Below are 15,897 nucleotides of genomic sequence, written 5' to 3' on the forward strand. Positions count from 1 at the left end.
AGCAGTTGCCAATCACTTTTAGCTCATGGGCCCCTCTGATTCCTATTTTATTCTTCTTGACCCTTATGGCTATCTCATTATATTTTTATAATTAATATATTATTAAGAAGCTGTTAAAATATTTTGTGCATTGTATAAGTATTAGCAATTTGTTTCAGATAAATTTCAGCCATGAAATATTTTATTGACTTCTAAAAGTCATATGAAACATGGTTGAGAACCACTGATCTAACTAAATGGTGCTGGGGTTTATCTAATCAAATGACATGAGCCAATATCACCTTCTCTAATGAGAACATTCATGAGAGGTGTTCATTAAAGATTTCCCTTGACCCACTTCCAGTTATTGCAAGAAATGGAACTTGTGCAGGTATAATCATACATGTTTCTACATGTCACGTTGTAAATTGCTGCTTTTCACTAATTTTCATTCGTCTTTTATGGCTGCTGAAGTGGACTAAGGTGTTATAATGGAGGCAGTTGAATGCTGATCAGTGATCAGGTTCTTATAATTGAAAGAACATACACCAAAAGAAACTTTCAATGAGATGAAAGAAGTTTATGGTGATGATGCACCTTCAAATGACATAGTCAAGCACTCACATCGCCAGTTCAAATGTGGTCGCACATCAGTGAAAATTGCTCCTATCCCTGGATGGCCATATTCTGACATCGATGACAACACCATCCATAAAGTGGAAGCTGCTATTTTGGAGGATTGTGGCATAACTATTCAACAACTTGCCCGAGAAGTGAAGATAAATGTAGGGTCCATGGAAAAAATTATTCACGACCATTTGCCCATGCAGAAGTTGTTTCCACGATGGATTCCCTTGATATTCACACCTTTTCAGAAGCAGGAACAAGTCAATTGCTCCTAGTTTCTTTTGGCAATGTGCCAAGAAAACGAGGAGGACTTTTTCAGTAGACTTATCACACTGGATGTAACATGGGTCCATCACTATGATGCTGAGACTAAAGTCCAGTCAAAGCAATTGAAGCATGATAACTCACTACCTCCAAAGAAGGCCTGTATCCAACCCTCAACAGGCAAGGTGATGCTCACAGTCTTTTGGAACCAGCGTGGAGTAGTGAGGGTGGATTTCCAGGCAAAGAGCACCACAATTAATGGACATATTATGCTTCTCTGCTGCAGAAATTGCAGGATGCCATCGAAGCAGAGAGGCGTGGCATGCTGACCAAAGGAGTCTGCCTCCTCCAAGACAATGCCCCAGTTCACAATGTGTATGTTGCCCAGATGAATGCACACTCCTGTTGATATCAAATCCTTCCTCTCCTGACCTCACACCATCTGACTTCCACCCCTTTCCAAACATGAAGTCTTTTTTTGAAGGGGAAGCACTTGCAGATGATGATGAACTTATTTCCAAGGTAAAGTTTTGGCTGCAGATGCAACCCGCCAATTTCTACAGATGAGGTCTTCACAACTGCATAAAACGATGAGGAAAGTGTGTCATCATTGGTGGTGACCATGTAGAGAAGGACTAATAATTATGTGAAGTTTCAATTATTCCAGTCCTTGGAAAGTAGGTCATGGGAAGTCTTTAACCCTTTCGATACCAACCCAGCTGAAACCGGTTCTGGCTCTGTAGTACAAATGTCTTGTTTGAATAAGTTTTGAATTAAAATCTTCCACCAAACCTTAGTCACAATTTACGTTCCTAACACTAGCTTAATGATAACCAAACTATTTTACTAAATTCTTTGTTATATTTAAAATTAATTGAAAGCAACACAGAGCATCTCAACAGAAATATGGTACCAAAAGGGTTAAAATATATAATAGAGGAACAATTCTTAACCCTTTTGTCACCAACCCGACCGAAACCGCCTCTTACTCTGAGTACAAATGTCTTGTTTTTATAAGTTTTTAATTAAAATCTTTCACCAAACCTTAGTCACAATTTATGTTCCTAACATTAGCTTAATGGTAACTAAGTTATTTTATTAAATTCTTTGTTATATTTAAAACTAGCAGTATCGCCCGGCGTTGCTCGGGTTTGTAAGGGAAATAACTATATAAGCATTTTTAGAGAGTTACTTCCCTTATATAATAGCAAAAAAATGCATTAAAAATGGAAAAAAATAATGGTAAATTTTTTTTTTAATCGTAGACTCATCGTAGACGTGTGCTAATACCCAGAAGGGCTCGATAGGAATCACGACTATAAGATACCCGGTTTTGGTTAAACTGCACAGCAAAATGTGGGAGTAGTTAGGAATCTAAATCGTAGGAGACAGACACCACACAACTTCAGTTTTATATATATAGATTAATTGAAAGAAACACAGAGCAACTCGAAATAAATACAGTAATGGAAAGGTTAATGAACACCCTTTGTATGTGAGTCAGAAAGTTGATCTCTGTTTCATACAGGTCAGACAGTTGCATAGAGCATAATCTGCAAACAGTTTGTTGCAAAACGCTGATGTACAGCAGATGTGCCTAAAGAGATTATCTACGTGCAACATAAATATTCTCTTTTAAAATGTATTTTCTAAGTAGACACTAGCATGACTGTGGTAAGAAGCTTCTTTCCCAACCACATGTTTCCAGGTTCAGTCCCACTGCATGGCACCCTGGGCAAGTGTCTTCCATTATAGCCTTGGTTTGACCAAAACCTTTTGAGTGGATATGGTAGACGGAAACTGAAAGAAGTCTATTGTATGAGTGTGTGTGTGTGCATGTGTGTGTGTCAATGTGTGAGTGTGTGTGTGCGTGTGTGTGTGTGTGTGTGTCGGTGTGTTTACAACCCAATAACTTAGCAGTTCGGCAAAAGGGAACCAATAGGATAAGTACCGGGCTTATAATTATGAAGCAGTATCAAATGAAATGTAGTTGTTCCTTTATTCTTTTACTTGTTTCAGTCATTAGACTGTGGCCATGCTGGAGCACCACCATGAAGAAATTTTAGTCAAACAAATCAACCCTAGGACTTATTTCTTAAGCCTAGTACTTATTCTACTGGTCCCTTTTGCCAAACTGCTGAGTTACAGGACCTAAAAATACCAACACCAGTTCTCAAGCAGTGATTGGGGGTGGGAGACAAACACAGACACAAAGACACACACATAAAGGTATATACATATATATATATGTTCTTTTTTTTGTAAATTCTCAGTATATATATATATATATATATACTAAGAATTTACAAAAAAGGGACAAAAGACGAAGGCGGGTGTGTAAACAACAAACAGATGTATTAGTTTAATGCTTGGGAAGTGAGAAAGTCTTTTACATTTCAAGCCTTTGCTCTTCAACAGAAAGGAATACAGAAATAAACAGGGAGAGAAAATAGAAAAAGGTATAGTGGCTGGTGGTCTATCATGGTGAATGCTGGACAGAGGGTCACACAGGAGAGCTAGAAAGAAGGGGTGATAATAAGGTAGTGGTGATCCCAAAACAAAGGAGCCCATGCATGTGTATGTGAGTGCATGTATGTGCATGTGAAAGGGGCTGGTGACATTGACATGTGCCTCTGTGCATGTGTAGGTGTGTGGATGATGGTGTGGGTGCTAGGAAGTGATCAGTGCTAGTGTGTGCAGGGTGGTGTGATGTGGTGTGGTATGGTGGTGTGTAGTGTGTGGTGTCTTGTTGTAGTGTGGTGGTGTGATGTGATGGTGTGGTGGTGTGTGGTATGGTGTGCCTCTATATTCATTAATCCAATGTGGGAAACTCGAAATGATTACTTGACCTTCAAAAAATAGTAGCTAAATTTTCCTCAAATTGTATCTTGCTATCACAAAATAATGAAAATCACACTAGAAAATGCAGTGTTGAATATACAACAAAATGGTATGGCCATGGCTGGAATGGTTTTAATAATCCTTTCTACTGAAGGCACAAATCCTAACCCTGAAACTTTGAGGGAGGGGACTAGTTGATTACATCAATCCCAGCGTTTCACTGGTATTTAATTTATTGACCCCAAAAGGATGGAAAACAAAGTCAACCTCAGCAGAGTTTGAACTCAGAACATTAAGGCAGACAAAATGCCCCTAAACATTTTGTCTGGCATGCTAATGATTTTTTTTCTACTAAGGGCACAAGACCCGAAATTTTGTGGTGAGGGGGACGGTCGATTAGATCAACCCCAGTGCACAACTGGTACTTAATTTATCAACCTCTGAAAGAATGAAAGGCAAAGTCAACCTCTGTGGAATCTGAACTCAAAACAAGAAGACAGACGAAATGCCGCTAAGCATTTTGCAGGATCACGTTTACTGACGGATGGCCTTAAACAACCACAACAACAACACCAACAACAACAACAGCAACAACAACAACAACAACAACAACAGCAACAACAACAACATTAACCTTTTCTTTCCATAGTAGTACACTATTTCAGCAGATATGAATACCTGGCCTCCATTTAATAAATCCATACAAGCATACAAGCCAATGCTGATGTCCAGACATTTTCTCACTTCTTTTATGTTCAGTTTTTCATGCAATTTAATTGTGCACATCAAATGGATCACATGTAATTTATTCCATTGCAGTTCCTTTGAAGTTCTTTCATGCCCAGCTTTCCATACCTCACTGCAACATCTTGAACGATTTCTTTTCTTTTTTTTTTTTTCTGTTTAAAAAAATTTAAGCAGAATTGTTAAACTGAAAGTTGGTCTGTATACATGTGTGTGTGTATATATATATATATATATATAATTTATAAAGCAGATCTACAAACAAGGCTAATTTAACTATTTATCAGTGAGCTAAAAAAAAAAATGAACAGCCTTAATAGGCGCAGGAGTGGCTGTGTGGTAAGTAGCTTGCTTATCAACCACATGGTTCTGAGTTCAATCCCACTGTGTGGCACCTTGGGCAAGTGTCTTCTACTATAGCCTCAGGCCAACCAAAGCCTTGTGAGTGAATTTGGTTGATGGAAACTGAAGGAAGCCCATCATATGTGTGTGTTTGTCCCCTCACCATCGCTTAACAACTGATGTTGGTTTGTTTATGTCCCCGCAGTTTTGCAATTTGGCAAAAGAGACCAATAGAATAAGTACTAGGCTTACAAAGAATAAGTCCTGGGGTCGATTTGTTTGACTAAAGGCGGTGCTCCAGCATGGCCACAGTCAAATGACTGAAACAAATAAAAAAAACCTTAATTGATTTTCAAATATGATTGGATTCTGATCAGAGGCATTTCACATCAATTTGACCAATCTCGGGGAAACCAACTGCCAGTTTGTTTATATACTCCACAATTACAACAGCTACAGGAAACTGGGGTTACAAATTTGCATACCAAAAGTGTTAACACTTTATTTAATATCAGGGGCCAGTCAACAGGGGTCTCAGTTCATACAGTATCAAGGTATGATATAACATATGTATCCTATATAGTAGATTTATTGACAGGGTTAATTCTCCAAAGACTAAAAATATGTCCAACAACCTTTATTGATTTTCATATATAAATACAAGGGGGTACCTAAAAGAAACAAGAATTTTGCAATATTATTTTATTGATTTAGGTACCATGTAGTGAGACTGAACCCAGGCACAGGTGTAGGTACGTAGTTGTGAAGCAAGCTTCTCAATCTGAATTTTTCCCTGTAAGTTTGGAGGTATACTCCCTAATATTAATATATATATATATATATATATATATATATATATGTATGTATAAGATGGTGGTTTTTTTGTAATTTCCATCTACTAATCCAATCACAAGGCTTTAGTTGGCCCAGGAGTACTTCTAAAAGATACTTGCCCAAAGAGTCATGCAGTGGAACTGAACCTTAAGCCACATGATTGTGAAGCAAGCTTCTCGACTACGTAAATAAACCTGTGCTTATGGACCTTTCCTTTCTCCTCTTTCTGATGAAGAGCCATACTCAAAATGTTATGCATCCACTCCTTTTTCCATTTTATACTGAGCATCTACCTAATACACTCCATGAGTATGTTGTTTTGTTACTTGTTATTTTTGATTTTCAATTTGCCTATATATATATATATATACATACACACATACACACACATATATATAGATAAATATATACATACATATATATATATGTATATGTATATATATATATATATATATAGATATATATATATATATACACACACATACATACATACATATATATGTATGTATATATAAATATGTGTGTGTGTGTATATATATATATATATATGTATATATAGGTAATTATTTGGACTTTGGGTATATATCTGGTTGCATGCTAATTAAAGCACATTCACCATTTAAGCTACCTGATGCCATCTGCAGTCGTGATGTAATTGTCACTGGATTTACCTGAGGAATTCTGTAGTGTTCATTGAGTTTATAATGAGTGAACTTCATTTTCCATTTCCCTCATTCATTATATATACACATACACACATACACCAAGTAAGTTTTATTTTAATAATTCTGATGTGCACTCTATGCAATCTTTTTACTCTTTCCTTTTTCTTTCTCTTATTCTTTTACCTCCTCTTCTCCCACTATTCTATCCTATTACTCTGTCACTCTCTCTCCCTCACTCCGCCTCCTTTGCTCACGTGGCTCACGTGACCATCGGCCATCTTTCTTTCTTTCTCTCTGTTGTAGCTGGAACAAGGAAGACATGTTCTTGTTTGTCTCCTGTCCAAGCTTGATTTACACATTTGCCACCACAACCTCATTTAGGCTTAGCAGCCCTTCTGGTTTGTTTTCACTGTCCTGTTTGTGTTACCAGTTTTGACACTCTACAAAATCCCAAATTTTATTTAATTTGCTTCGTGGGAGCAACTGCTTTATTGAAAGTGTATATTGTTGTTAAATGCTCGAAATACAAGACTAGAAAAACAACATAGAAAGCGGAGGTTAAATGATGATGATGATGATGTATATGAGTAGCTAAAATATGAAGGCCCCTAGCCTGCCCCCTATATATGCTTGTATAGCCGGTCCAAAGATGGTGCACCCTTAAAAATGTTGCTCAGAGCAGATTGCTGCCTTTGAATCCCTTATAGCTATGTCACTGGTGTATGTATATATGCAATGTATAAGTGTGTGTGTGTATTTAAAAGTATGCTGTGTATATGTGTGAATGAACGTATATATGTATGTGTTTATGTATATGTATACATTGTGCATAAGTATGTGAATGAATGCGTTTATGTGTGTGTGTGACCATGTGCATGTGAGTGTGTGTGTGTGTGAAAGTGTGAGTGCGTATGTGTGTGTGTGAGTGTATATGTGTGAATGTGCATGTGAGTGTGTGTGTATGAGTGCGTGTGTGTGTGAGAGTGTGTATGTGTGTGTGCATGTGCGTTGCATGTGAGTGTGTGTGTGCATGTGTGTGCGTGTGTGTGTGTGTGAGTGCATGTGTGTGTGAGTGTGTACATGTGTGTGTGTGTGTGTGCATGTGTGAGTGAGTGAGTGAGTGAGTGTGTATGTGTGTGTGTGTATGTGTGTGTGTGTATGTGTGTGTGTGTGTGTTTAAGATTAACAAACATCAAGCTTTGAAGAAGAAAAAATATATCAAGACACATTCATCAGATATTTTATAAAAAAAAGAAGAAAAAAATGCAGAAACAAAAATAATAAAAACAAACAAAAAAAAAGGAAACAAAAAGCAACAACAACAACAGCAAAAACAAAAACAAACAAAAACAACAATCTCAACAAAATGAAAATATTTCAACTAATTATATTTTAAGTGAGCATTGAAAGACCTCGGCTAATTAAATTTTTGGTTCTTTCAAAATATTTCATCATTTGATTTAAATGTTATTTCTTTGTTTGTCAATTCTCAAAAAAAAAAAATAAATAATAATAATAATAATAATAATAATAATAACGATGATAATATTGTTGTTAATGATATTGTGACCAGGGTTTGATTTTGATTCCCTGCGGGGAAGTTCATAGTGATTGTCGAGGTGATGCTCCAGCAGGGCCACAATCAAAGGACTGAAGCAAGTAAAAGAATTCCAATGTTTACCTTATTTATATGTGTATTGTTATAACTGTTGTTGTTGTTGTTGCTGCAGCTGCTGCTGCTGCTGTTACTGTTGTTGTTCTTCTTCATCTTCTTCATCTTCTTCTTTCTTCATCTTCTTCTTTTTCTTCTTCTTCTTCTTACTGCTGCTGCTGTTGTTGTTGTTGTTGTTGTTGTTGTTGATAAGCCTCAAGACGAGTAAGGGTGATTAGGTGATGGTCTAGGGCTTTTAGGGGCGGGAGACCCCAGACCTTGGAAAAAAAGAAAAAACTTTGGTCGTCTTGTTGTAGTCGAGGGCTCTTCGTCGACGCCCGACACCCCTGTTAGGTGGCCCTCAAAGTCGCTGGAAATGGAGATCTCCAGGTCCAAATTCTTGAACTGCTGTTGTTGCTGGTGCTGGTGCTGTTGTTGTTGTTGCTGTTGCTGCTGTTGTTTAGTTCTCCCAAAACCATTCCTAACTTAGAACATCTACAAAAAAAAAAAATGTCAATGCTACCTTTTTTTTAGGTCATGTCACCTCATAAGGGCCAGTTTCCTGGTTTCGTGGCATATATATTTCCCCGCCGAAGCATTATCCTTCGTTTCCAATGTTTTGTGTAAACATGTCTGGACATGGGAAAAAAATATTGTCTCACTTTTGAAACAGATGAGGACTTGCATCAGAATGGTCATTCAAGCCTTGACAAACTCTGTCTGACCCATGCAAGCATGGAAAAGTGGACGTTAAAACAATTATGAATGTAGCTTGGACTGCCTGATCCATTAATTGTGCCAGGCAGGTTTTTTTTTTTTTTAAAGACAAGAAGATGCAATTTGAAGGAAATATCTAAGAGCTGGCACCTGTGCCGGTGGCACGTAAAAAGCACCCACTACACTCACGGAGTGGTTGGCGTTAGGAAGGGCATCCAGCTGTAGAAACACTGCCAGATCTGACTGGCCTGGTGCAGCCTTCGGGCTTCCCAGACCCCAGCTGAACCGTTCAACCCATACTAGCATGGAAAGCGGATGTTAAACGATGATGATGATTATAGGAGATCAAATCTTCATGTTGTTGATTTCTGCAAAGTTATCTCTGAGTCTGGATTAACAGAGCAAGACCTGTGACCAGATGCTTTTCAGTTGCGACCATCTTCTCACCTTTTTCTGACATTAACTACATTAGTTAACTCATGCATCTGCCCTTTGACATGGTATTGAATGTGACTTCAGTGATATTTGACTGCCATTTCTAGCAGATAAAATCATTACACTACCCTATGCTGGATCTCGATGTTGGATCACAGATCCTCAGGTGACATTCAACTTGAGCATTTTAATCTGCCCCAGAAATAGGTTCCAAGTCATTTGAGAGAATGTCAATGTAAGGCGGCAAGCTAGCAGAAACATTAGCATGCCGGCCGAAATGCTTAGCAATATTTTGCCTGTCATTACATTCTGAGTTCAAATTCCGCCAATGTCAACTTTGCCTTTCATCTTTTCAGGGTTGATAAATTAAGTACCAGTTGCATACTGAGGTCAATCTAGTCGACTTCCCCCACCACCTCCACCAAAATTTCGGGCCTTGTGCCCAGAGTAGAAAAGAATGTGATAGATTAGCTCCCTACCCAGGTGTATTATCCTTAATTCATTTCACTTGGTTTTATACCTCCACCATTTATTTGGTTGTGGAGGCATGTGGTTTAGAGGTTAGGGTGTTGGACTCGTGATCGTAAGATTGTGGTTTCGATTCCTGGACCGGGTGATACGTGTTCTTGAGCAAAACATTTCATTTAACATTGCTCCAGTCCACTCAGCTGGCAAAAATGAGGAAACCTGTGATGGACTGGTATCCCGTCCAGGTGGGGAATATATACACCTGGATGAGGTGGAGAAGCTTGGGTCACACAGAGGAAATGACAAAAGAGCAAGACCTCTGGAGATATGCTGTGACTGAGAAGACCCAGCAAATAAAGTGATTTCACAGCTATAACCTACACCAGTGTTACATAAGCAGCCAACTCAAAAAGTATCCTTGGGTTGTAAGGTGACATGCCATGCTTGAGGAGACCTATTGAGTCAAGTACATCAACATCAAAATCAAATTAAATCACAATCAAATGGAAATTGTAGTTGTGGTCCTCATGCCAGTGGCATGTAAAAAGCACCATCTGAATGTGGTCGATGCCAGCCCCCCTCACCCTGACTGGCTTCTGTGCCCATGGCACATAAACATAAAAAGCACCATCCGAACACAGCCGATGCTAGCACTGCCGAGACTGGCTCCTGTGCCGGTGGCACGTAAAATGCACCATCCAATCATGGTTGATGCCAGCCCTCTCTGGCCCCTGTGCTGGTGGTATGTAAAAAGCACCCACTACGCTCTCAGAGTGGTTGGCATCAGGAAGGGCATCCAGCTGTAGAAACATTGCCAGATCAGACTGATGGCTGGTGCAACCTCCTGGCTTTCCAGATCCCAGTCGAAACTTCTCACCCATGCCAACATGGAAAGCAGACGTTAAACAATGATGATGGTGGTGGTGGTGGTGGTGGTGGTGAAGATGATGATGATGATGATGATGTTGAAAACGGGAAACAGCCCTTATTAGTCAACATGACTTGAGAAGGTAACCTTTTTTTTACGTTTATTTGGTTCTTGGGCGTTGCTAACAGAGACCACACTGTTTGAAAGTAATTTCCTTCCTTTCTTCCTTCCACACATCTTGGAGGCTGACTCCACTTTTGACCAACCAATACTAAATAAAATAATATAAATCAACTCAAAGAAAAGGTTATTCCAGCTCTATTCCACACCTGCTTAGCACACCTGTACACTTCACAACTGCAGTTCATATAATTGCACCTTCAAGCCACATCTATATTATTGTATTATTTCTGCAGGAGATATCTACTTCCAGTTTGTGTTGTTATAATCAGAATGGTGTGGTACAGTGCACATTTTGGGGACCATGGCCCAATATCCTTCTTTGAAATTTAACTGGTGTTGGCTAGGTTCTGCATCCAAGCAACATCGCTAAAATAAGTAATATCCAATTGACTTTAGTACTTTCTCACTCAAACAAAATTTCTGGTCTTTTGCCAAAGCGAAAAATCAATAATGGTGTCAGATATTAATATTTTATTTACACACACACACAGACACACACAGACACACACACACACACACACACACACACACACACACACACACACACACTCACACACACCCACCACGCACACACAGCACACGGCACCACACACACTCACACACACATCCGCACACACACGCACTCACACACACACACACACACACACTCACACACACTCAGACACACACACACTCACACACACACGCATCACACACACACTCGCACACACACACACCCACACACACAGACGCATGAAGAAACAGTTGTAAATGCCAAATGCTTAAAACATTTTTGATAATAAAATGTTTGATATCAACGATGACTATCTTTTCTCTCTGAGATTTCTACAGGATCAAAAAGCATTGCCAATATAATTCCTCTTTGTCTCTTTGCAATTCGTAAAAGAGAACACTTCAGATGAGACTTCAGTGTAGAGTTTGTTCGGCCAGCATGAAAGGGAAGGAAAATTCCTTTGAAATAAGGAGCAGGTAGGCAGGCAGGTAGGAAAATTAAAACGAGATCATATTCCATTGGACAGACATTCGACTGAGTGACTGCTGCTGCTGCTGCTACTGCTGTTGTTGTTGCTGTTGCTGCTGCTGCTGCTGATGATGATGATGATGATGATGATGATGGTGGTGGTGGTGATGATAATGATGATGGTGGTGGTGATGATGATGATGATGATGATGATGGTGGTGGTGGTGATGATGATGGTGATGATGATGATGATGATGATGATGATGATGGTGATGATAGTGATGATGACGATTATGATGATGATGATGGTGACGGTGGTGGTGGTGGTGGTGGTGGTGGTGATGATGATGATGATGTTGACGATAGTGATGATGATGATTATGATGATGATGATGATGATGGTGACGGTGGTGGTGGTGGTGGTGGTGGTGGTGGTGGTGGTGGTGATGATGATGATTATGATGATGATGATGGTGGTGGTGGTGGTGGTGATGATGATGGTGATGATTATGATGATGGTGATGATGATGATTATGATGATGATTATGATGGTGATGATGATGAAGACGATGACGATGATGATGATGATGATGATGATGATGATGATGATGATGATGATGATGATGATGATGATGAGATGATGTTGTAGTGGTGGTGGTGGGTGTCGTTTAGGCCATCTGTCAGTAAACCTGATCCTGAAAATGTACTGACGGAATCGTTAACACATCGAGCAATAATTGCTTAACAGCATTTTTTCCAGCTTCTTCATGTCCTGAGTGCAAATTCCACCAAGGTCAACTTCGTTTTTCATCCTTTCAGAACCCTGGGGGTCGATTACATCGACAAGCTCTTTCCCTAAAGATTTCAGGCCCTGTGCCTAAAATTAGAAAAAAAAAAACTATTAAAGAGCAGACAGGATCATTAATATGTCAGGCAAAATACTGAGCAGCATTCCTTCCAGCTTTATGTTCTGCACTCTTATTCCACTGAGGTTGACTTTGCCTTTCATCCTTTTGGGGGTCGATAAAATAATTACCAGTCATGCACTGGGGTTGATATAATCAACTATCTCTCTCCCCCAAAATTTCAGCCTATGTTCCCAAAGTAGAAAGGATTACTCTCTTTTTACTCTTTTACTCTTTTACTTGTTTCAGTCATTTGACTGCGGCCATGCTGGAGCACCGCCTTTAATTGAGTAACTCGACCCCGGGACTTATTCTTTTGTAAGCCCAGTACTTATTCTATTGGTCTCTTTTGCCGAACCGCTAAGTAACGGGGACATAAACACACCAGCATCAGTTGTCAAGCAATGCTAGGGGGACAAACACAGATACACAAACACACACACGCATATATATATACATATATACGACGGGCTTCTTTCAGTTTCCGTCTACCAAATCCACTCACAAGGCTTTGGTCGGCCCAAGGCTATAGTAGAAGACACTTGCCCAAGGTGCCACGCAGTGGGACTGAACCCGGAACCATGTGGCTGGTTAGCAAGCTACTTACCACACAGCCACTTCTGCACCTATTTATTTTATTATTATTATTATTATTATTATTATTATTATTATCATAATTATTATTATTATTATTATTATTATTATTATTACTATTAAGGTGGTGAGCTGGCAGAATTGTTAGCATGCTGTCGAAATGCTTAGCGGCATTTTGTCTTACATTCTGAGATCAAATTTTGCCGAGGTCAACTTTGCCTTTCATCCTTTCAGGGTCAATAAAATAAGTACCAGTTGTATCCTGGGGTATGAAGTAATTCTTGTTGTCCCTTCCTTCAAAATTTCTGACTTTTTGCCAAAATTTGAAATTGTTATTAAAACCGTTCCAGCCATGGCCATACCATTTTGTTGTATATTTAGTTTTGCATTTTCTAGTGTGACCTTGAATTGTCTTATGATAGCAAGACGTGATCTACGGTAAAATTGGCTGCTATTTCTTGAAGGTCAAGCAATTATGTTATGTCTTCCCACATGGGCTTAAAGATATTAATGCAAAGAAATTTGCTTCGCAACCACAGGGTTTAAAGTTCGATTCCACAGCACCACACATTGGAGTAAAATGTGTTATATTGAATACATTTGTAGGGAGAGAAGGTGGGAAGAAGAGAAAGAAACCATTGAAAAGGATGTAAATAATATAGATAAACAGATAGCTGAGGGTTTGAGAGAGGAAGCAAGAGATGGAGGGAGAGAGGAAGCAAGAGATGGAGGGAGAGAGAGAGAGAGAGAGAGAGTGAGGAATAGAGGTATTATTAGTTTGGTTTAGCTAAGTTGTTGCTGTTGTTGTTACAGGGGAAGGTGTTGTTCTTGCTATTTTTTTTTGTTTTTTTTTTCTTATCATCATTGTTTGTTTTACTTTCTTGTTCTGAAAAAAAAAATGGTCAACGCCTATGGCATTTGCAGGACTATTAAGAACAGAGAATTCGATGCTATTAATGGTCTGCTTAAACTGTTGCAACTTGAGACCTGCAAGGAGATATGTGCAAGTAAAGAATTCCGGAGGGAGGACATCCAAGGGAGGAAGGAATGGGAATAAGAGGGGATACAGACAGTGGGTCAGCGATGGGGAGAACAGAGCGGGTGTTTTTATAGGTGTGTTAGGGGAGGGTAACAGATGAGGGTAGAGAATGTACGAGGTCTGATCGATAAGTATCCAGACTGTTGCCATAGTAACGAAGCTAAAGTACGCAGAGTGAAGCCATTTGCCACAGATTGACTTTGAACTCTGCTGTGCATGCGCACTAAGTTTTAACATTCTAGCTCACTTCTGCTGTTTACAGCAGTGCTTGGAAGGAAGGTGTGTAGTGTGTGATTGTTATATTGATCATGACAAAGAAAGTTGTCATGGCGATACCTGCTCAGAGGCATACTCAAAGTTTCAGAAAGTGTATGGAGAGGAGTGTATGAGCTGCACACAAGTGTACAAGAGGTTCAAACGTTTCCAAGCTGGCCAAAAATATGTTGATAGTGACGAACATTCTGGGAGACCCGCAACCAGCAGAACTGAGAAAAACATCATAGATGTGAGTGCAGTTGTGAGGGGAATCGTCGAATCACCAATGCAGATTAGTTATGGTTCAGTTCATTCCATTATCACTGAAGATTTGGGTATGAGATGCGTGTCTGCCAAGCTTGCGCCAAAATTGTTTTCAGCTGACCAAAAAGACAGTCGGGGTTTCAATTGCACAAGATCTCCTTGATTGTGTCGAGAATGATGAAAACTTTTTGAAAACCTTGTGTAGGCCTCTGAGCAGGTGTCACCAAGCATTTGACAAAATTTGATGCAGATTCTCTGCTTGCGTTCTCTGTCATGGTCAATGTAATGATTACACGCTACACACGTTCCTTCCAGGCACTGCTGTAAACAGCTGAAGTGAGCTAGGATGTGAAAATTTAGTGCTCATGCACAGCAGAGTTCAAGGTCAATCTGTGCCAAGCAGCTTCATTGTGTGTGCTTTTGCTTTGTTACTATATATTTCTTTATTGCCCACAAGGGGCTAAACATAGAGGGGGACAAACAAGACAGACAAACAGATTAAGTCGATTACATCGACCCCAGTGCGAAACTGGTACTTTATTTATCGACCCCGAAAGGACGAAAGGCAAAGTCGACCTCAGCGGAATTTGAACTCAGAATGCAGCAGCGGACGAAATACCGCAAAGCATTTCGCCTGGCGTGCTAACGTTTCTGCCAGCTCACCGCCTTTAAAAAATATGGAACGCTTCACGAATTTGCATGTCATCCTTGCGCAGGGACCATGCTAATCTTCTCTGTATCATTCCAATTTTAGAATATGTACCGCCTTAGCTTTGTTACAATAGCAACAGTCCGGATACTTATTGATCAGATCTTGTGCAGTTAACAGAAAATATCAGACAGAAATTGGTCTGGAAGGAAGATTAGATTAGATTAGAAGATAATGAGGTGGGGTTGGGGGTGAAATGCAAAGTGTTGGAGTGGTGAGGAAAGAGATGTATGGTACCAGAGCTGCGAGCTGGCAGAATCATTAGCATGCCGGGCAAAATGCATAGCAGTATTTCGTCTGCCATTACGTTCTGAGTTCAAATTCCGCCGAGGTCGACTTTGCCTTTCATCCTTTCGGGGTCGATTAATTAAGTACCAGTTACGCACTGGGGTCGATGTAATTGACTTAATCCGTTTGTCTGTCCTTGTTTGTCCTCTCTGTGTTTAGCCCCTTGTGGGTAGTAAAGAAATAGGTACCAGAGGGTGTCTACAGTGAGTTGGTGTGATGGCAACATTATGAGAGGGTTCTGAGGATGAAACAGGAAAGAATGGA

General features: G+C 39.6%; 1 protein-coding gene and 1 non-coding gene across 2 annotated transcripts; one reads left to right on the forward strand and one right to left on the reverse strand.

Moving 5' to 3' along the window:
- Positions 1 to 548: 548 nt before the first annotated feature.
- LOC115222673 (protein GVQW3-like) lies at positions 549 to 881 on the forward strand. The gene has a single exon (XM_029792991.1). The coding sequence runs from the start codon at positions 549 to 551 to the stop codon at positions 879 to 881; it is 333 nt and encodes a 110-aa protein (XP_029648851.1).
- A 14,426-nt stretch (positions 882 to 15,307) lies between these two features.
- Positions 15,308 to 15,416, reverse strand: LOC115222712. Its single transcript, XR_003882747.1, has one exon. It is a non-coding gene; the product is annotated as a U6 spliceosomal RNA (small nuclear RNA).
- Between the last annotated feature and the right edge of the window lie 481 nt (positions 15,417 to 15,897).

This window comes from Octopus sinensis, linkage group LG20, assembly GCF_006345805.1.
Source record: "Octopus sinensis linkage group LG20, ASM634580v1, whole genome shotgun sequence".
Classification (NCBI taxonomy): domain Eukaryota; kingdom Metazoa; phylum Mollusca; class Cephalopoda; order Octopoda; family Octopodidae; genus Octopus; species Octopus sinensis.

What these genes read in the sequence shown, in the direction of transcription:
- LOC115222673 (XM_029792991.1), top strand. Translation starts at nt 549, where the DNA reads ATGAAAGAAGTTTATGGTGATGATGCACCTTCAAATGACATAGTCAAG.